The sequence below is a fragment of the Schistocerca americana genome, chromosome 4, assembly GCF_021461395.2.
Source record: "Schistocerca americana isolate TAMUIC-IGC-003095 chromosome 4, iqSchAmer2.1, whole genome shotgun sequence".
NCBI lineage: Eukaryota > Metazoa > Arthropoda > Insecta > Orthoptera > Acrididae > Schistocerca > Schistocerca americana.
Genome location: NC_060122.1, coordinates 452,086,471 through 452,109,886, shown reverse-complemented (window position 1 = coordinate 452,109,886; position 23,416 = coordinate 452,086,471). Strand labels below are relative to the sequence as shown.

The 23,416-nt window shown below is 43.3% G+C and overlaps 1 protein-coding gene across 3 annotated transcripts in view; it reads right to left on the bottom strand.

The window, feature by feature from the left end:
• The window catches only part of LOC124613234 (CREB-regulated transcription coactivator 1-like), a 382,746-nt gene that overhangs the window by 236,340 nt on the left and 122,990 nt on the right, over nucleotides 1-23,416 (bottom strand). For all 3 annotated transcript variants that reach the window (XM_047141909.1, XM_047141910.1, XM_047141911.1), the window contains 2 exons: nucleotides 20,891-21,146; nucleotides 3,114-3,240 (listed from right to left, as the gene is read on the bottom strand). In XM_047141909.1, the coding sequence (XP_046997865.1) occupies nucleotides 3,114-3,240; nucleotides 20,891-21,146 (383 nt within the window). The remainder of the gene's footprint in view (nucleotides 1-3,113; nucleotides 3,241-20,890; nucleotides 21,147-23,416) is intronic.

Genomic DNA, 23,416 nt, shown 5'->3' with positions numbered 1-23,416 from the left:
CAGTGAAGGTGATGGTGTGGTGTGGCATATGGGACACCTGCATCACTGGGCCATTTTTGATTTACAACACCTTAACTACACCACAGTATCTGAGGCTGCTGCAGGACCTTGCGTTCCCTTCCACACTGAACAATGACAGTATTTTCCCATCTTATTTTCAGCACAATGGAGCCCCTCCACACTATGGCATTGGTGTCCGTGAATGGTTGGAGGAACAACGGGCAGGGAAGTGGATTGGTCGCCACGGTCCCGTGAAGTGGCCACCCAGATCCCCTGAGTTAACGCTCCTTGATTTTTATCTGTGGGGACATCTTAAGCAGATAGTGTATGCTGAGAGCATCCGTGATTTGAGACACCTGGAGGAACACATACAACACGCCTGTGACCAAATTGCAGGAGACACACTCCTCCATGTGCAGTCAGAGTGGTTACGGCGACTACAGTTGTGCATTGCATGGGATGGACAACACATAGATCATGTGTTGTAGCAGTTGGTATGGAGATAATTTCCCAACTTTGAACATTAATAACCTCTAAACTGTACAAGAAAAAATTACACCACCCAATTCCAGAGCTCAAGCGAGTGTTATTTGATGTGTCACACCCCCCCCCACCCCCCCCCCCCCCACCCTATCCATTAAAAAAAAAATTACTTGAATTCAAAATGGCGGATTTCAATATGGCGGCCACGAATGACATTCACTCCAAAAGTTGCCGCCCCACATCAAACCTATGTTCCCATCATCACATTTCAATTTTCCCTTTAATCTTCCAACTTATGAAGGTGTCCAAGGACTTTTCACTCGTCCCGTATTACTTCACAACATCTATACTTTTACTGCAAACAGTAAGAAGGAACACTGCTGCCATTAAATAATGTAATGGAGGTTCTAAAGGCAATCTCATTCTTCGTGTCCATTTTCAATTAGGAAGCAGAAGTGTGGTACTGGATTTACGCAAATTATAGTAGTTAAAACTAATGAGCAATAAAAATGCAAACTGAACACAACCAAACCTGATGAAACTGATCACAAACTTCAGCAGATTTGCTTATTTCAAATTTTTGTACTCTCCACACCTGTCAAGCATGGGGAGGCAATGTCAATCCAAGCTGCCCAAATGCAGACGAGGGTAGACGGAAACCACAGAAGCTTGAAAGTTTTTTCTTGGTATGCCACCACATCATACTGTAAACAACCTATTTACAATATGACTCTGTGCCATCCCAGAACACTTTTATGTTAATTGAGTCTGGACAGAAGCCTGTGCAATTAAACCACGGAAAACAAAAATCAATACAGTCATTGTGGGATTCCCGTCCTGTTTTTTCCTGAACGCAAATCCCATTCGTTGACCACTGTGCAAACTGGCTCAATAGAAAAAATTATAAATTTACTGACTGCACTAACCACTAATCACATAACTCTAACACAATACACACAATCAGAATCTGAAGGCACGATCTGCTGTTCCACGTGATTCTCTGCAGGAATACCTGATTTGTTAGCCACCGTAAAAAGTGGTTTTCAAATTACTGGATTCTTCTCTAACTGCTTAACAAAGTAATTACATACTTATAAATGGAAAACAGCTGTCAATGGATAGTATTGCTTATTTAGTTTAAGTAGGTATTGCGAGATGGCGACCTTTTAAGATTAAAGCCTGTTTACAACTATGAATAAACACAGCAGAACATTCACAGTTCATGTTTTCATTCATATAAGCATAAAATGTATCTTTTTCCTTAAACTCTTTAAGTTTTGCAGTTAATTTCAAGAATTTGGAGAGCATTTCTTTCAAAGTGAAAATAACCAAGCCAAAAGCAAATATCTGCTTAATGTGAAAGGTAATATATAAATTTACCTGTGTTAACTATACCTTGTATTACTCAAACTAATTCAACAGACAGCACAACAAGAAACATACAAGGTCTGTTCAAAAAATTGAGGAACTTCGCTCACAGAATTTTTCTACGCTTACCTTTTACTTTACATATTCACAGCGAGCAGGTGTGCAGAGAACAGAGGATGAGGCAGCACATTTTTTGTGCGAGAATCACATGCCAATGGGGATGAATGGCGGAGGGGGAGGGGGGGGGGGGGGGGGGGGTTATCGTGATGCAAGAGCCAGGAATTGTCTCGCACATTTCAGGCCGTTTCCTTCTCATATTTTCTCGCATGTGTTGCAATACATCCCGATAGTACCATCGATTAACAGTTTGCTCTTTGGCACTAATTCATGATGAACTAATCCTTAAAAGTCAAAGAACTATCAGCCTGGCTGTGAAATTTGACCCGACAAGCTTTTTCTGGTTTTGGAGAACCTTTCCCAACCCACTGTGAAGATTGAACCTTAGTCTCAACATCATAACTATAGACACATTTGTCATCACCAGTTATTATTCTCTTAAGGAACATCTTGTTTTCATTTGTAAAATCCAAAAGCTCTTCACAAATTGCGAGGTGAAGATCTTCTGGTCTTGAGTGATGAGGTATGGGACAAACTTGGTAGCAATATGATGCATTCCAAGATGCTGTGTCAGGATTTCATGACATGATCCAACTGAAATGTTACATTCTTCTGAAATCTCTCTGACAGTCAGTCATCGATTGGCACACACCATTTCATTGACACTCATGACATGAGTGTCATCAGTAGACGCCAATGGGCATTCTGAACGAGGGTTATCTTTAACTTCCATCCGGCCATTTTTGAACTGTGTGAACTATTTGTAACACCAAGCATGGTTTAAGCACTCATCCCCATAGACTTCCTGCATAATTTGGTCTGTCTCCGTAGTGGTTTTATCGAGTTTCACACAAAATTTAATGCAGAAGCGTTGCTCCTCTAACTATTCCATCCAGAAATTTGCAAATTGTGTGACAAAACGTTCTATTCAGTACAGCGGTGAACAATAACTAACCTACATACAAGAATGAAACCTCCAGCAGTTACACATTAAACACACGCATCTGCAGGAATGTCAATTGCATTTCACTCCAATGCACTGTTGGCACGAAATTACGAATGTTCCAGAATTTTTTGAACAGACATCATATTCCCAGCTATAGAAGTATTAAAGGGGAATATTATGCACATAATTAAACACTTACTTTATTCCAGGTACTCTCGGAACTTCACAGCTTGAACGTGGTCGACCATCAACTGTTGTCGAAATAGGTTTTCGGTTAGAATCAGCTGGGTCAACAACCACTAAGCCCAACAATGAACCATCAGCAACTAAAAGAAATGTTAACAATATGAGGATCTAGTTTTTCAGAAATCATTACTGCACTTAAACACAGAACTCAATGGGGAACTACTAACTGAGTTGTACGATTTGTTGCTTAGGACGGCAAGAGAGTTGATAATATGTTACTGATAAACTGTGTGCACACACTCAGCAGTGCCCACTTGCACATAGGTTTTGAAGGTTGTGATATGCTTCCTTCACTAGACCTGACATGTAAGCTGCGAATTTAGATGAGACAATTGAAGAACATCTGTGAATTGGTACAGGTCTGTCATTCTGTGTGATAACCCCTCACCCACTGCAAGCCTTGTTGCATGCAAAACCATTTGATCAGATGAACATCTGCAACTGAGGAACATTTTTATAGAAAAGAAACACACTTCAATTGCCAGCAATTTTCTTAATTTATTCCATGACCAATTTTGAAGCTTACAGCTTCATCTTCAGGTGCCACCAACTGCGAGCAAGAGAAAGGCTACTAACGTACAAACACCCTGCAGCTGACGTACTTCTGTTGCACACAAGCAGTGCGCGGAGCAACAAAGGTGGTGATGCTATTATGGACTATCTTATATCCACGGATCACATGATGCTCAACAGCCCACAGATGTTCCTCTGCCACAGAGTACTTCAGCCACTGCGCACACTCCAGAAGGCAGCTGCAGTCACAGCTTCAGTCCAGGACACTCAGTACGGCTGCCTATAGCGTCCAATCTGTTGGAGTGATGTGGAATGTTACTTTCAGTGGTGAGACAGCAATAAATATTATTTGTCAAACTCACTGTAGAATCATCAAACAATGCTTGCTATACAAACTACTGTCCAACACACAGACATTAACTTCCGTTCCCCACCTCACTGACGCCTACGTCAGCCACTTCTGCTACCGCAGTCAGCAGACTTCTGGGCCATCTGCACTAGTCATTTCCACGTTGTGTTGTCCAGACGGTCACTGTGGTTGCTACTCCTATGTGCGAGTGAAGTTTCTTATTTGTTTACATTATTATTGAGTACATTTCTGTCCGGAACCCTCGCCAAAGTTAGTGTTTTTGTTCCGGTGCCTTGCATTTGTTTGACGTGGATGTGATTCCCCAAAACTGACTGGCCCAATTGCCACACATTTACGTTCCCATAATTATGTGAGTACACCACTTTCCACAACTGTAGCTTTCATTCTTGTATGTCAGTCCCACAGTAATTGTGCATTAGTAGCCCCTTTTCTTGTTGGCAGTTGCTGAAGATTGAGCTTTGACCTTCAAAACCAGTCATGGAATAAATTAAGAAAATTCCTGGCGACTGAAGTAGATTTTTTTTCTATAAATATGTTCCTAGTTTGTGGATGTTCACCTGTTCAAATATTTTGTACTGAAGTGCTGTATGGGCAGTCAGAACATATTACCATCTCTTCAAAACGTGCAAGAAATTGCTTAAGTTAACCACCAGCATGTTTATCGATAAGATTATTCCTAATTACGTCAAAAAGTGCTTTAACATAACTAATGCGCACTTCTCAAAATATATACAGCAGCTCATGAGAGCAGCTGAGAGTAAACAAATTCGATCATTGTATTCCAAGAAAGACTGCTGGAATAAAAAAGCATACGTAGCTCACCTACAATTAGCTAAAGGGCTCAATTAGTTCACTTTCGACTATGCTTATAAGCACAATATGTACATTACAAAAGTCTTTGGTGACAAAACAATAAGCACCCACAAATGGAAGCTTGAACTAATACATCTACTTCAGATAAACCCCCAAACGTTTCTTCCAATTCCATAGTAAGGTAGAGAATCACACTAATTCTTGTTTCAGTGCTGATGAGATTGAACTACTTTAACAAAGGCCTCTCATATAACACGTACCCTACATTCAACCATACAAAAATAGACTTAGTAGCTTACACAACTGCTGATTTAGACAAAGTAAAGTGCATTATAGCTGACAAAAACTAAATCTCTGTGAAGTTAAATATGACCACTCCTCATGAGTTACCTCAGAAACATACTCATGTACTCGCTGAGTCAGTAACACAGAGGCATCACATCCTAACTACAGATCAATTGCTAGTCTGCAATATTAATACAAAACTGGAAAACAATTGAGCCATGATCATGTGAACAGACAAAAAGGCTGCACCTCGGTTGTCATCCTGTACACGGAATACACACAGAAAGTTCGCAATTTCATTAGCAGTAATAACACTGAAGCTTATTATTTCAAATTTAACTTCAAAAATTTTAATGAATATCAAATCAAAATCGCATTTAAAAACTTATAAAAATATTTGACCCCTTTCAAAAAAGTGTGTTATTACCAATGAATCCTGAAACTGCCACATTAAGAGGTACATCGAAAATACATAAGCTTAATGCTCCCCTTAGAGCGACTGTTATAGCCACAGACTCCACTGATTACTCTTTTCTTTACAAGTATTACCATTAGCCAGCCACCTATGTATTTAAAAATCAACATGAGCCCGTTGTCTGCTTAAATGATGAAACTTCCTGGCAGATTAAAACTGTGTGCCCGACCGAGACTCGAACTCGGGACCTTTTCCTTTCGCGGGCAAGTGCTCTACCATCTGAGCTACTGAAGCACGACTCACGCCCGGTCCTCACAGCTTCATTTCTGCCAGTATCTCGTCTCCTACCTTCCAAACTTCTTTCAGGAGTGCTAGTTCTGCAAGGTTCGCAGGAGAGCTTCTGTAAAGTTTGGAAGGTAGGAGACGAGATACTGGCAGAAATGAAGCTGTGAGGACCGGGCGTGAGTCGTGCTTCAGTAGCTCAGATGGTAGAGCACTTGCCCGCGAAAGGCAAAGGTCCCGAGTTCGAGTCTCGGTCGGGCACACAGTTTTAATCTGCCAGGAAGTTTCATATCAGCGCACACTCCGGTGCAGAGTGAAAATCTCATTCTGCTTAAATGATATTTGTGTTCCCAACAACATATATGGCCAGCTTGAATGTCACCAATGTGTACACTAACATCCCTAGAAAGGAAATGACCCTCATCATCGAGAATAATTTGAAACAATACACTAATTTTGGTACAGAAGTCATTAATGAGCTCATTATATTCCTCCAGCTGGTCCTTGATGCAACTACTTTTGATTTGGGGATGCTGTCTATGGACAACACAACCTTTCAAACATAGTTGCTAATACTTAAATCACCCACATTGCATCCCAAATTTTTTTCAAACAAATACCACCCATAAACAAAATTATACATCACTGGTGTTCTGTAGATGATGATTTTTTTTCTTTGTAACAGCTCAAAGGAACAAGTGATCCAATTCCAACAAGATTTGAATGGTATGCATCCCCAAATACATTTTCTGTTTTACTGGGCAGTAATATCATGTATGACATTTACAGAACGGAGTCGACCACCAACAGCATTATTCACAAGTTATCTAATCTTCCACAGAAGTACAAGGTAACCACATTGTGCGCCATAGTACATTATTTACATGATGTACCTCTGAGTGTACAAAATCATAACTAAAAATTCCAAATGATTACATGCACTATCCACACTTATTCAACACAAATTGTTGATTCTCTCGAGCAGCAGTTATGCAAAAGAAGTGCACTAGTATCAACCAGGAGATTACCTTGCACCAGTGAATCAAGACGTGAACAGTATGAAGTACTACAAAGTATCTGTGAAAGTGTGTAAATGGCTAAGGAAAATTGGACGATGCACCAGCTTTCGATATAGCAAATCAAGTAGGTCTTCAATTCAGATGGCAGGAAACCCGCAGCAAAAAACCACACATACAGTCCATTATATATAAAATTAAGTTTGGGGACTGTTATTGCCAATACATACCACCAAACACGGTAAATGTTTGCTGTCACATTTAAGGAACATCAGGAACCAAGCAATTCGAAATCAGCTTTAAGCAGGCACCTTAAGGCCTGTAAACACTCAATCCCAGTCATCAACACAAACCTCAGAACCTTCCACCACCACCCAAAAGGACATATCCTCAACTGCCTTTAAGAAACTGAAATTTTGCAAAATTTGAACCAGAACCCCAAGTTTACACTAAATTAATGAACTACGTATAAACCAAAGTTTATTCTAAATAACTATGACTCCTTAAGCACTAAATGATGCAAACTGTTCTAAGTCTTCCAAGCTTCCATTCTTTAATAACAGATAAATTGTTTTATCATTGACATTTTCATATATTTAACATTAGTTTCTGCTATTGTAATGACTCTGTTGTTACGAAGGTAATCCCAAAAGTAAGGACTTCTATTTTTTTTATAAGTACATAAACCTGTTTATTCCTACAATAGTTTACATCAGTTTACAACTTGAACGTTTAGCTATTTTTCGACATGATCACCATTTCTGTCGATGCATTCTTTTTAGACACTGTGGCAGTTTTTGTAAGCCCATGTTATACCAGCTCGCCATCATGCTGCGAAGAAGGATGCCGCCACTGGCATGATTGTTGCTTGGTCTCAGGTGTAAAGTGGTATGCCGAGGTTTCGTCACCCGTGACAATTGAGTCCAGAAAGTTGTCCTGTTCGTCTGCAAGGCAGTGAAGAAATGCGTGGGAAGCATCAACTCGTTGCCGCATGTAGTCCTTAGTCAGCATGTGTGGCACCCATCTTGCGCACACCTTCCAGTAGTTCATTTCGTTAAAATTTTGTGAGCGTTGCTTCGGGAAACCTTAGGAACCAACGTGCAGAGATCATCCAAGGTGATCCACCGATCTTCATGCATGCTTTGCTCAACCTTCAACACTGACTACTCAGAAATTGACGGTCTCCTGCTCCTTCATTCATTGTGAATTTCGGTCCAACCAGCTGCAAACCCTCTACACCACTTACGAACATTTTTGACAACCATGCACGACTCACCATACACTTCCGTCAATTAGCGATAGATTTCAATTGGCGCAGTGCCCTTTGCATTCAAAAATCAAATAACTGCACGCAATTCACACTTGGCGGTAACATGGAACGGGAGCTCCATTATCAACGGCTGCCAAGCCAAGACTGAGTGCCTCAGCGCGGCGTGCGCATGTTTACACACAGCACGTGAAGCACTCTTCGTAGCAGTATGACGAACTGCCACACAAACAGAGTTCTGTTACTTTTGGGATTACCCTCGTAAATAGATTCTACTGTACCTGGATTTTACTCTTCTTGTCCACTACATGTAGACAGTTTTGTTACTTGCCTGCCTTAGTTCTATGAGGGGTGTTTTTTAAGTAAGTACCATTTGGAAATTTAAAAAAGACATGCTAAGATTTCTCAATAATTTTATTTTTACATGAAAGCCTGTACCTTAATCTACTTTTCTACATAATTTTTGTCAATACTGAGGCACTTGTCATAAAGTTGTACCAGTTTTTGAATACCCTCCTCATAGAAGTCTGCCGCCTGACTTGTTAACCACTGCATCACCACTGTTTTGACTTCGTCATGAAGACGCTGACCGCCCAGGTGTTTCTTCAAGTGCAGGAACAGATGGTAGTCACTGGGCGCAAGATCGGGGCTGTACGGAGGATGATCTAGGGTTTCCCATCAAAAAGATGTGATGATATCTTTGGTCTGATTCGCCACATGTGGATGGGCACTGTCTTGCAACAAAACGATGTCCTTGCTCAACTTGCAACATCTTTTGTTCTGAATTGAACGGCACAGATTGTGCAATGTCTTACAGTAAGCTGATGCATTGATTGTCTCATTACGAGGCAGAAATTCCACAAGCAATACTCCTTTTCTGTCCCAAAAACTGGGCACATGATTTTCCGGGAAGAAATTGTTTGCTTAAACTTCACTTTTCTGGGTGAATCTGAATGCTGCCATTCCATGGATTGTTGCTTTGATTCTGGTGTGATATAGGCCACCCACATTTCATCTTGAAGAAACACCTGGGCGGTCAGCATCTTCAAGACGATGATGCAGTCAAAACAGTGGTGATGCAGTGGTTAACAAGTCAGGCAGCAGACTTCTATGAGGAGGGTATTCTAAAACTGGTACAACGTTATGACAAATGCCTCATTATTGACGGAAATTATGTAGAAAAGTAGATTAAGGTACAGGCTTTCATGTAAAAATACAATTATTGAGATCTCTTAGCATGTCTTTTTTTAATTTCAAAATGGCACTTACTTAAAAAACACGCCTCGTAGTTGGGAGGCCCTTTTGTGTCTTGTTTATTTTTATAAGAGTTGATGCCTTGTGATGTACCATTCTGTTTTATTGTCTACAATGATTTTTCAGTTAGGTATATCAATTCTATCCCTCCTGAGCTTTTTATATTAAGACCTTGTTTTGGCTCCTAAAGATGAGGCCATACATGATTACCAAGCTTAGTGGTTGCCACCTTTTTCTTGCCACCCTTCAGCTGTTGTCATTTTATTGCTCAGTTTTTGGATATATTTCATGTACACTATCAGCACCACCTGTTCTTGTTGCATTTTTATCCTTTATCTTTTTATTGTCATGCATTCTGTCACACTGACTTTTAGGCATTTCCCCAGACACTTATGTTTATGTACTATCATATTTAGTGTCTTAAAGGTGATGCTCCCATGTATCGAAGTTAGTTTGTTATTTCATTTCAATCCCCACCACACATAGGCATAATTTCTTTACATGCTTTCCATGGATAAATATTACAATACCTTTACTCCTCGTTTATTTGTATTATGCCTGGTACTGTGTTGTTTGTTTGGGGTTTAAGGGCGCTCAACTACTGAGGTCATTAGCGCCCAGTCACAATTGTTAGAGCACATAGAATCTAGTAAAACTCAGGGGGGAGGGGGGAGACACCAGAAAGTTCTGACAAAGATGCAGATAAAATAAGTGAAGGAGTTAGATGTCTTTGGACAAGCCAGTCAAAGTAATGAAATGAAGAACACGAGCAGCTGCTAGAGTGTCATCAGCTAAAATATCCTGTAAAGTAGATGGCAGAGACAGGACAACACGAGATTGACTAAAACAGGGACACGACAATAAAACATGGCGCACTGTTAATGCATGACCACAAGGGCACTGCGGGGCTGGGTCACTGGAGAGCAGGTAGCGGTGGCTAAACCAGCAATGCCCAATCCGCAACCTGGTCAGAAGGACCTCTTCTCGCCGAGATGGTCGGGAGGAAGTTGTCCAAGCAGTTGGGAACGGTTTTACTGCCCGGAGCTTGTTTCCTTGAAGTGATGACCACGTATCCCACCACAAAGACACAAGCCTCCTACAAACAACCCCACTAATGTCAGATGACGGGACACAATGGGAGGCTGGCCGAGGCAGGAGGACTGCAGCCTTGGCTGCAGTATCAGCAGCCTCATTCCCAGGCACTCCTACATGGCCGGGAACCCACAGAAAGCTGACAGGAGAGCCACCAGCAGCAGAAGAATGGCTGGACTGCTGGATCTGTTGCACCAAGGGATGGACCGGATATGGAGCTCCAAGGCTCTGAAGAGCACTGGGTGAATCATAGCAGAGTACATACGATGAGTGGCGGTGGCGGCGGGCATACTGAACGGCCTGATGGAGAGCAAAAAGCTCGGCCGTAAAGCTGGAACACTGGTCGAGGAGCCGGTATTTAAAGGTGCCGGCCCCGACGACAAAGGCACAGCCGACACCATCGTCAGTTTTGGAGCCATCAGTGTAAATAAAGGTGTGACTGGCAAGTCACGCACAAAGTTCGACAAACCGTGAGCAATACACTGCAGCCGGAGTACCCTCCTTCGGGAGCGAGCTGAGGTCGAGATAAATATGAACCGGAGCCTGGAGCCACGGTGGTGTCGGGCTCTCACCCTCTCTGAAGGTGGTAGGGAGGGCAAAATCCAATTGTCGAAGCAGGCGACGAAAGCGGACTCCAGGGGGTAGCAGGGCAGACACATACAACCCATACTGACGGTCGAGAGAATCGGTGAAGAAGGACTGATAAGAGGGGTGGTCGGGCATTGACAACAGCCGGCAGGCATACCGACAAAGCAGTATGTCGTGCCGGTAGGTCAATGGTAATTCGGCAGCTTCAGCATAAAGACTCCCGACGGGACTAGTGTAGAATGCTCCGGTCACAAGACATAACCCCCAATGGTGGATGGAGTTGAGACGGCGTAAGAGGGATGGCCGAGCAGACGAGTAGACGAGGCTCCCATAATCCAGCTTTGATCGGACTATGGACCGATACAAGCAAAGCAGGACAGTGCGATCCGCTCCCCAAGATGAACCACTAAGAACTCTGAGGACATTAAGGGAACGTGTACAACGGGCAGCCAAATAAGAGACGTGCGGAGACCAACAAAGTTTCCTGTCCAGTGTGAGCCCTAGAAACGTAGTTGATTCCACGAATGGGAGAACGCTTTATATCGCCAAAAGTTGATGCAAACCGTCTTCTCTTCAGAGAACCGGAAGCCATTTGCCACACTCCATGAGTATAAGCTGTCTAGACAACGCTGAAGGCAGCGCTCCAGGAGGCATGTTCTCTGGGCACTGCAGTAGATCGCGAAGTCATCGACAAAAAGAGAGCCTGAGACATTAGGTGGAATGCAATCCATAATTGGATTGATCGCTATGACAAAAAGGGCTACACTCAAGACGGAGCCCTGAGGCACTCCGTTCTCCTGGAGGAAGACGTCGGACAATACGGAACCCACACGTACCTTAAACTTGCGATCTGTTAAAAAGGAATCAATAAAAAGGGGCAGGCGACCGCGTAGACCCCACCTGTGCATAGTGCGGAGGATACCTCCTCTCCAACAGGTATCATAAGCCTTCTCCAAATCGAAGAACACGGCTACCGTTTGGCGCTTTCGCAAAAAAGTTGTTCATGATGAATGTTGACAGGGTCACAAGGTGGTCAACAGCGGAGCGGCGGCGACGAAAGCCGCATTGAACATTGGTAAGTAGCTGTCGAGAGTCAAGAATCCAAACTAACCGAGCATTAACCATGCGCTCCATCACCTTACAGACACAGCTTGTAAGAGAAATGGGGCGGTAACTAGAAGGAAGGTGTCTATCCTTCCCGGGTTTGGGTATAGGAACAACGACGGCGTCACGCCAACGCATGGGGACTTGACCTTCGGTCCAGACGCGATTGTAGGTACGAAGAAGGAAGCTTTTGCCTGCCGGAGAAAGGTGGGCCAGCATCTGAACGTGAATGGTATCTGGCCCCGGAGCAGAGGACCGGGACAGTGCAAGTGCACGTTCGAGTTCCCACATAGTAAAGGGGGCATTATAATTTTCCAGATTCAGCGAGTGGAAGGAAGGTCGCCGAGCCTCTTCTGCCTCTTTCCTGTGAAGGAAGGCAGGGTGGTAATGGGCGGAGCTTGAAACCTCCGCGAAAAAGCGGCCGAAGGCGTTGGAGACATCCACAGGATCAACAAGGACCTCAGTACCTGAAGTCAGGCCAGGTACCGAGGAGTGGGTCTTAATGCCCGACAGCCGGCGCAGGCCACCCCAGATGACAGAAGAGGGAGTAAAACTGTTAAAGGAGCTGGTGAAAGAGGCCCAACAAGCTTTTTTGCTATCTTTGATGACTCTACGGCATTGCGCTTGGAGTCGTTTGTATCCAATACAATTCGCCAACGTAGGATGGCGGCAAAAGGTGCGTAAAGCACGTCGTTGAGCACGGATAGCGTCTCTACAAGCCTCATTCCACCAGGGGACGGAAACGCGACGTGAAGAAGAGGTAGTACGAGGAATGGAACGTTCGGCAGCATTGATGATAACAGCTGTGAGGTATTCGACCTGACTGTCACAACTGAGAAAATCGTGGTCCGGAAAGATCGCCAGGGAGGAGTAAAGTCCCCAGTCAGCTTTCGGTATGTTCCAGCTCGAAGGACGTGGGGATGGGGTGTGGTGCAGGAGACGAACGACACAGGGGAAGTGGTCGCTCGAATAGGTGTCAGAAAGGACATACCACTCGAACCGACGGGCAAGAGTGGTAGAACAGATTGAGAGGTCCAAGTGGGAGTAGGTATGAGTAGAGTCCGAGAGGAAAGTCGGGGCACCAGTACTGAGGCAGACAAGATTGAGATGGTTGAAGACATCCGCCAAGAGTGAGCCTCTCTGACAGGATGCAGGAGAGCCCCAAAGGGGATGATGGGCATTGAAGTCGCCAAACAATAAAAACGGTGGAGGAAGCTGAACAAGCAGGTGCATCATGTCAGCCCGACTAACTGCGGATGACAATGGAGCGTACAAACGGAAAAAGTAAAGGCAGAAAGAGTAAGATGGACAGCTATTGCTTGGAGTGGGGTGGTCAATGGGATGGGATGGTAATAGACATCGTCCCGAATGAGCAACATGACCCCCACCATGAGCTGGAATACCGTCCACAGGGGTGAGGTCTGACCGCCCCGAGGTATAGTGGGTAAAAGCAAGACGGTCAGTTGGGTGCAACTTGGTTTCCTGGAGACCAAGGACGAGCGGACAGTGCAGGTGGAGGAGCAGTTGTAATTCCTCCCGATTAGATCGAATATCTCTTATGTTCCAATGTAACAAGGCCATCGCTAGTCAGAAAAAAGGGGGGAACGAGACGGGGGAAGAGCTGGTCACCTCGACGGCCGCGGAGGGCCAGGTTTCGAGGGAACAACGCTACAACCGGCGGGAGGCGGATCCTGTTCCATCGAGTCATCGCCAGCTGCGGCCGCTGTCCCGGGTTGCGTAGGAGGGGCAGCATCATTTGCCGACAAGAGGCCAGCTGAGCGCCTGGCAGCAGAGCGTCCCGGCGAAACTGAGGACGGCCGGGAGCAGCGACTCACGGATGGAGCGTCAGACGAAATGCGCCGGGGTGGAGAGGGGGATAGAGACTTCTTCTTGGAGGCCTTCTTGGAAGTCCGAGGAGGCACAGGGATGGTGGGCTGGACCCGAAGAAGTTCCTCACGCACGGGGTCCGTTTTGGAACGCCGGACCTCGGAACGTTTCCCCGATGGACGCATGAGAAGAGCATCGCTTCTCAGGTGGCGGGGCAGGGGGGGGGGGGGGGGGGGGAGGAAGGGTGGCCCCTGGGGCAGAGGGGGCGGGGGCTGCGGGGGAGGATGATTTGGAAGGGAGGGATTTGGGAGGAGGAGGAGGAGGCATAGACCCCGCGGATGGGGTGAGGAGGTGGAGGGGGGACATGGTAGGGGTGAGGATACTGTGGAAGGAGTGGACACGACTGAGGCAAACAAAGTTGTCAACGTCACGGGATGGAGGCGGTCATACCTCTTCCTGGCCTCAGAATAAGAGAGACGATCCTAAGTTTTGAGTTCGTGAATCTTCTCCTTCTGATACGCGGGGCAGTCTAAAGATCTAGGCGAGTGGATGCCAGGACAATTAACACACCGAGGTGGTGGGGTGCATGTAAGTCCCTCACGAAGAGGACTTCCACAATCACCACAAAGGGGCTCAGCCTCACACCGTGACGACATGTGCCCAAAGCGCAAACACCGAAAGCAGCGCATAGGAGGCGGGACGTAAGGTCGCACGTCGCACCGGTAGCTCATCACCTTTACCTTCTCCGGGAGAACGTCCCCCTCGAAGGCGAGGATAAAGGCCCCGGTGTCGATGCAACGGTCTTTGGGGCCGTGCTGGACTCGCCGGACGAAGTGCACGCCTCGGCGCTCCAGGTTGGCCCTGAGCTCCTCATCAGATTGCAGCAGGAGTTCCCAATGAAAAATAACCCCCTGCGTCCTATTCAGTGCCAGATGCGGGACAATGGACACTGGGATGTCCCCTAGTCGGTCGCACGCCTGGAGCGCCGCCGACTGTGTGGCGGAGGTGGTCTTTATAAGAACGGACCCCGAACGCATTTTACTGAGAGCCTCGATTTCCCCAAAGATGTCCTCGACGTGTTGAACAAAGGACATGGGCTTGGAGGTGGCGAACATCCCCCCATCGGTCCGAGAACAGACCAAATAGCGGGGGAAGTACTTCGCCCCAAGCCGGCGGGCCTGTCCTTCCTCCCAGGGAGTGGCCAAGGGGGAAAGGGCAGGAGAACCAGAACCAGAGACAGTACCTTTCTTTTTAAAAGACTCAGCCGCAGAGCGACCTGATACATGTTGACGTTTCATCTGCGAAACGTCCGCCCCGATACCACCCACTCCGACCAGTCCTAAGCATCAGTTCAGTTGTTTATTTACTGAAGTTCATTTCTGCAGAGAACCTTCCACATCCACAAGGTTTGCATTTTCGTTCCTTGCCTATGCATTTGTTTGATGTTGGTGTGATCCCCCTGATTGACTAACCCAATCATGACACATTTATGTTACCATAATTTGTTAGTACACCACTTTCCACAACAGTGGTTTTCATTTTGGATGTCAACCACATAATACTTGTACACTAGCAGCCTTCTTGTTCACAGCTGGTGGCACTCTAAAATAAAGCTTTCAGCTTTGAAACTGGTCATGAAATAAATTAAGAAAATTACCAGCAACTGAAGCAGATTTTTGTTCTACAAACATAAAATCTTGTTGCATGCAATTCTGAGGAGGAAGAATAACTTTGTCTACTACCATGACCTTTGCACAACAACAACCTACGTAACCTCATAACGGTGATCGTTTACCACACTACATGGGTTGGCAGAATGCTCGTACCTCTATTTTCATATCTAATGTGTAACTTACATAGACAAGCTTTCAGTAATTAACTGACATAAGCAAGGCACATGTTTTTTACACATATTTTCAGCTGTAGTTCTTTTGCATTCTAATTTCCTGTCTTTTGAGTTCATTACACACTTTCAATGATTGCAGCTCTGCTACAGACATGTCTGTACAAAATGATGTGTGACAAAGTGTAACACCCCAAATATAGAACCCATAATGACCACCCTTTTGATGCAAAAGAAATAGTAAAATTAGTCATCCTGACAGTGATGGCAGCTACTAACAACAACATTTACACTCTTCTCAGTTTGATTAACAGGGATGATATATAAATACTAATAATTATCATAAAGAAAGGACTGAATGAAAGAATACCATGTGATACAAAACAGAAACTTTAAAGAAAGAATTGAAAAGTTATTATTTATGAAGGTTAAACCCCATACCATAAATCGACCGAAGATAACATTTATCCTAGAAGAGAGTTGTAGCCGCATTGGGCTGTAAGTTCGCTGTGACTACAATGTAACTCAGCAATGGAGTAGTTAACTTCTCTCTTGTATTCTGCAACAGTAGTACGCATGTTAAGCACAGCTAGATTGTTTTAAAACTGACTTGAAGTTTTACGATATAGACCGGAAATATTAGTCAGAAGTCTGACTAAAGTAAGATCATCTTTAGCGTTAGACAAATAATGGGATTTTGATGTATGTGACAGAAAAGTGGATCATGTGATTACCAATTTGTGATGGTACTTAGCCTTCAACATAGTTAATAGTCACGAACATCAAAGGACACAGAAAGAGACTGATGGCTGACATAAACTCGATTATTAAACTAAACGCAATCACGAAGAGATTACAATTTTGCCGTATTGTCAGAAGTTATCGTCAAAGTCAGGAATACTAATGTTGATGGACATAATGCCCTAAATGACATATCACTGTGTATGTTCAGCGTAGGGACAGACAATAATTACGAAGAATAATAAACCTTAATTCAACTTTAATTATCTGTGTTGCCTACATCATTTCATGGACATTTAAAGTGTATTCGTGAAATTAACTGATTATTCCGATAACATAAGAGTGCAAAGTGAATTAGTAATAATTTAAATGTGAACAGCAATAACCTTACACCAAATTTATGACACATTCTTAACATTGCTCAAGGGAATATTATCTCTGGAGTTATGTTGTGCAGTTGTTGAATACGCGACGTAGCGACGCCTTGACGACGGAATAGTAATTAACAACTTAATATCCTTGCAAAATTCACTATGTGGCCTCAGCTTGGGTGATGGAATGATGATTCAAGACACTATTTGTTAACGTTTGAATAACCGTTCTCAAATTGGGCATAACAACTACAGTAAGCAAGTTCGAGTAAACTGAAGGGTCTATTGCGAACACGCAAGGGACTTTTGGTTATTTCAGATCAATGGAGGCATACCGCTATCGAGTGGTACAGTCGCTACATTTATAAGTGAAGGAGATCAACAGACAATGAACACAATTGCTTTCAAGACAAGCAAGGGCGCCGCACACATTCCGACGTGCTGCTCCATTGAGACAGTGCTATCATTTTCGAGATACAATACCTGAAAGTAACCAAACCACGCGAGGAGTTTTTTTTTTTAATAGTTATAGATTGGTGTTGTCGTAATCGATGGAGCCGTTCCACGTTATCTCGACTGGGCACCCATCACCATCGAGCCAAGAGAGAACAGGGCCACAAAACACAGCCTGCTGTGGGTATTTCTTTAATCTACAAGGATTGGAGCTTAAATAGTGGCAACTATTTATTCACATCCAATACAAAAGGGTTACATGTTTGCACCTGTTACTGTCCTTCAAAGTAGTCACCAGCATTGTGTAGAACCTGTTGCCAGGAATGTGGAAGGCGTAGTATGCCATTAGCAGAGCCTGAACTGTTGATGATGTGAATGGAGTGGTCTACTGCCTGTCGAATCTCTGGAACAGTTCTGAAGCGAATGCCACGAAGTGGTTCCTTCATATTCAGAATCAAATCAAAGTCACAAGGACTTAAGTCCGGGGAGTATGGTGGACGGTACAGTACTCCCCACTCCCATTGACCAAACAGAGCAGCCACAGCTTGCGTTATATGCTCCCATGCATTGTCCTGCAAAATGATGGGTGGGTTAAGCAGAAAGTGTCGCCGCTTCTTTCGCAAAGCTGGTCGCAGGTGATGCTCCAAAAACGAACAGTAAAACGACTTAACTCCTTGTGACTTTGATTTGATTCCGAAGATGAAGGAACCACTTTGTGGCATCCGCTTCAGAACTGTTCCAGAGATTCGACAGGCAGTAGATCGCTCCATTCACACCATCAACAGTACAGGCTCTGCTAATGGTATACTACGCCTACCACATTGCTGGCAACAGGTTCTACACAATGCTGGTGACTACTTTGAAGGATGTAACTCTTTTGTATCACTTGTGAATAAATAGTTGCCACTATTTAAGCTCCAACCCTCGTATAATGGCCTAGTAATAGTTATCATTGGTAATTTTAAGTAAGAGGAAGCCTGCTTCACATAGCCTTAGGTATAGCATGTGCACTGAGTGAGTGATATGCTCAGTTTAATTATTAATATATACTTTAATGTTTCTCAGCTCTAAGTAATGCAGCTTGTTTACTCAACTGCAGAAGTCACATATGTAACAATTTTATACAATTCTGTCCTTCCTTCTGGCAGAAGGGCAATGAACGATTCATCAACCCCCCGAATACAAATGCTGTTCCTTCTCGTAAGATCATAAAATCAGATATGCAAATATCCATTACTGCTTTCCTTTGCACATACAGATCTGCATCTACAATATTGCAGCCATTAGCAATGGCTGTTTGTAAATCACATGTCTGAAAAATATCAATTTTCTCTATGGTTTGAACTTCATGTTGAACCATAACTGCTCAATATTGGCTGCAACATATCTTCAAACATGGCTACAAGTCAAGAATGTACAATCACTGGAGGGCTATATCTAATATGTTAACAGAATCTTCTGTTGGTTCTTGGTAGAACAACATTACAATAAATGAAAAGCACCAGTTTGCTTTTGTTCTACAAAAATAATAGGAAAAAAGCAAACTGGTGCTTTTCATTTATCACATATATCTAATACATTACAATGGCTTTTCCAACTAAACTTCATGTTTACAGATTGTGCGCCAAAAGGTAATTTACATTACAACTGTCTTAAAACATTTCGGATATTCCGAGATCGTAATTTAAGACTTCTTCAATAAGAGCTTGCTTTAAAAAACACACATATATAAAGAACACTCAGTTAAGTATACAGGGTGTTACAAAAAGGTACAGCCAAAGTTTCAGGAAACATTCCTCACACACAAATAAAGAAAAGATGTTATGTGGACATTTCCATGTTGGAGCTCATTTTAGTTTCGTCAGTATGTACTGTACTTCCTCAATTCACCGCCAGTTGGCCCAATTGAAGGAAGGTAATGATGACTTCGGTGCTTGTGTTAACATGAGACTCATTGCTCTACAGTACTAGCATCAAGCACATCAGTACATAGCATCAACAGGTTAGTGTTCATCACGAACGTGGTTTTGCAGTCAGTGCAATGTTTACAAATGCGGAGTTGGCAGATGCCCATTTGATGTATGGATTAGCACGGGGCAATAGCCGTGGTGCGGTACGTTTGTATCGAGACAGATTTCCAGAACGAAGGTGTCCCGACAGGAAGACGTTCGAAGCAATTGATCGGCGTCTTAGGGAGCACGGAACATTCCAGCCTATGACTCGCGACTGGGGAAGACCTAGAACAACGAGGACACCTGGAATGGATGAGGCAATTCTTCGTGCAGTTGATGATAACCCTAATGTCAGCATCAGAGAAGTAGTTGCTGTACAAGGTAACGTTGACCACGTCACTGTATGGAGAGTGCTACGGGAGAACCAGTTGTTTCCGTGCCATGTACAGTGTGTGCAGGCACTATCAGCAGCTGATTGGCCTCCACGGGTACACTTCTGCGAATGGTTCATCCAACAATGTGTCAATCCTCATTTCAGTGCAAATGTTCTCTTTACGGATGAGGCTTCATTCCAACGTGATCAAACTGTAAATTTTCACAATCAACATGTGTGGGCTGACGAGAATCCGCATGCAATTGTTCAATCACGTCATCAACACAGATTTTCTGTGAACGGTTTGGCAGGCATTGTTGGTGTCTTGATTGGGCCCCATGTTCTTCCACCTACGCTCAATGGAGCACGTTATCATGATTTCATACGGGATACTCTACCTGTACTGCTAGAACATGTGCTTTTACAAGTACAACACAACATGTGGTTCATGCACAATGGAGCTCCTCCACATTTCAGTCGAAGTGTTTGTACGCTTCTCAACAACAGATTCGGTGACCAATGGATTGGTAGAAGCGGACCAATTCCATGGCCTCCACGCTCTCCTGACCTCAACCCTCTTGACTTTCATTTATGGGGGCATTTGAAAGCACTTGTCTATGCAACCCCGGTACCAAATGTAGAGAATCTTCGTGTTCGTATTGTGGACGACTGTGATACAATACACCATTCTCCAGGGCTGCATCAGCGCATCAGGGATTCCATGCGATGGAGGGTGGATGCATGTATCTTGACTAACGGAGGACATTTTGAACACTTCCTGTAACAAAGTGTTTGAAGTTACACTGGTACGTTCTGTTGCTTTGTGTTTCCATTCCATGATTAATGTGATTTGAAGAGAAGTAATAAAATGAGCTCTAACATGGAAAGTAAGCGTTTCCGAACACATGTCCGCATAACATATTTTCTTTCGTTGTGTGTGAGGAATTTTTCCTAAAGTTTGGCCATACCTTTTTGTAACACCCTGTATATTTCTATAAGCAAGGCAAGCACAAAGTTCAAACTAAAACACTGCCTCAAAGAGAAAATAATGTGGTGCGTAAACACTCGTTGTCTTTTTACAAGTGAAAATGTAATGCACCTTGTTCCAGGAAAAGAAACTTGGAGACAAGAGACTATTTTACAGCCATTTCCATCTCAATGTGTTTATTACCTCTCCTCTGCGAGGATAGACCAGCTTCTGTAGTAGTGGCCATAGCGCTCTGATGCAGGGCAGAATCCGAATTTGTGCGTCTCCAGCTAGTGTCGGGTGGAGGTGATAGGTACGTTGAACTGCTATATGGAGACGTGTCAATGCGTTTCTCTGCAGGACGAGACCGCATTGGTCCCACGCCCATTCTCCGACCTCGTTCCTGATATGTCCCGTCACCTCGACCTGCCTTCATTTCCTCTAGGCTGCTAAGAGCACTCTGGAATGCAAAAAAAACTGCACTTAAAGTAACTGAAATGTCAAAATTCTTGATAGTTTAATTTTTAGTAACAAGTTAAACCCAAGATTCACCTAAGTAAGATATAACACGCACGTGAGACAGAACATAAAGCTATCAACTTACTGGACCTAAATGTCCAAATCTCATTTCTTAGTATTCAGATCCACAAACCACACACATTTGGAAGCTTTATAAGTCAATTGAAAGTACTGTAAAATAAGATATGACCCAGTAATCTTAACAAGAGTTCCATTACCAGTGAAAACTAATTAGCTGGAAATAGATATCTTCTAACTATTAAAGGCTGTTTCATTTTTTGAGAATTCAAGTAACAAGTACCACAATATTTTATATAAAAATAAAATAAAGCAAAAGAAAAGTCTTAGTATCTAACAATAGTGGATTAAACAAATTTAAAATGATATTTTTTGTAAAGTTTCAAGCTTCACTCACTCGGAAACTGAAGGATGTAGTCTGACGGTAAGCTTTTATGAACTCTCAGACTGTTCATATATTACCTTCTATAATTAATAGTGTGACTTAGTTCGGAGTAGAAGTTCTGTATTACCATTTAAGATATTTAATGCATGTGTCCAAGCAAATGTATTTTGCAATGAGCTGAAACATTAGGACGTACATTTCCAGACTGTTGTGGGCAGGGTTGTGAGAACGGTCACTATACGAGTGGGCTCTATCAGGAAGCTCAAGTGCATATATCAAAAGAAAATCCATTGGCAATTTGTTTTCACTTCACTGTGCTCACTCATTAAATCTTTCGGGTGTGCATGCTGTGGAGAGTTGCACAGATGTGGCACCTATTTTTGGAACTGTTTCGAAAACAACGTTTTTCATTCTAGGCCTCAAAAATGGAAAGCTTTAAAAGAAAGTGTAGGATTGTACATTCATGTACAAGGTGGTCTGTGCAAATAGATGTTGTGCAACCATCTGCTCATCATTTTCCAGGATTACAAAGGATAGTTAAACTTGCTTTCAACTTTAATCTGAATGTGGAGACACATACTGGACTAAAGGGCATTCAGAAGTATTTCAGATTATTTCAATGTGTCTTGATGTCTTCAATGTAGAAAATATTAGCTCCAACAAACCTATGTAACACTGTGCATCAACCAAAATAAGAAACAGTAGGTGCTGAAAGTGCCAATAATAAGAGTCTAATGGAAGAATTCCATATACTGACTAAATAGCTGTGATACTATTTACACAGAAAATTTCAAGATAATGAAAACTATTGGATTATCACCTGATTTGAATGTAATGATTTGCAGTACAGAAACAGAATGGCAAAACAAAATTCTTTTTAGATGAAACACCAGAAGCCCTGCAACCTGATGCACACATTTGGTTTCTTATGGAACTATTCCACAGTATCAGAGCACACAGAAAGCACAGTATCTCTATACAGGGTAGACATTAATTAAGCAGGATTTGAAATTTTGCTGTTAAAAAGATTCATGGAGCTAATTTTTGTGTCTGAGACACTTCCCCCCTCTGTACCCCCTCAATACTCTTCATTAGTGCAATTTTAATAACATATTTCCAAAAATAATGGTAGCCTTACAAATTTTTAGCACTTTGCCTGTTGCTGTTCCAAATACTGTATAATGGTAGCCTTATAAATTTTCTGCACTTTGCCTGTTGCTGTTGCCCAAGCATAACAGTGATCCAGTGTCCTTGGAAGAGTTAAAAATACTTTGAGAACTACAATGAGGCAAGAGCAGCTTGTCTGATTATCTGTGATTGTAGCTCATTAGATTATATAAGGATTATAAGAGTTTCCATATACATATATCACATCAACCTCGTAACCAAGGCATTGTAAGATTTTTCGCATTACAATTTTCCTATTTTATCCAAAAAAGCGAAGTTTTAAACTAATCTGGGAGAAGGGGCCTAGAACGCTTACTTGGGGCCCAAAAACCAGGCGCCTGCTCTGGTTGCAGGGAGATGAAGTTCGCACACCCTCCACATGGAATGCCACAGCTCGGGGAGCCATACAGGGGCAGCTAGCCCCGCCTGCCTCCCGCAGTTCAGATACCACTCGTACCTATAATTCTCTGCCTGTATTTTGAAAAAGTATCAGTGTGAATGGACAACCAAGGAATCAGTAATCTACGAGTGGGGAGGAGGGGGTTAATGGGCCAGGGTCACTGTGGTGTGGTGTGTGGGAATTTGGATCTGACAGAAAGCACATCCGACTTTCCGAGGCAGTTAGGGCAACTGTTCTAGAG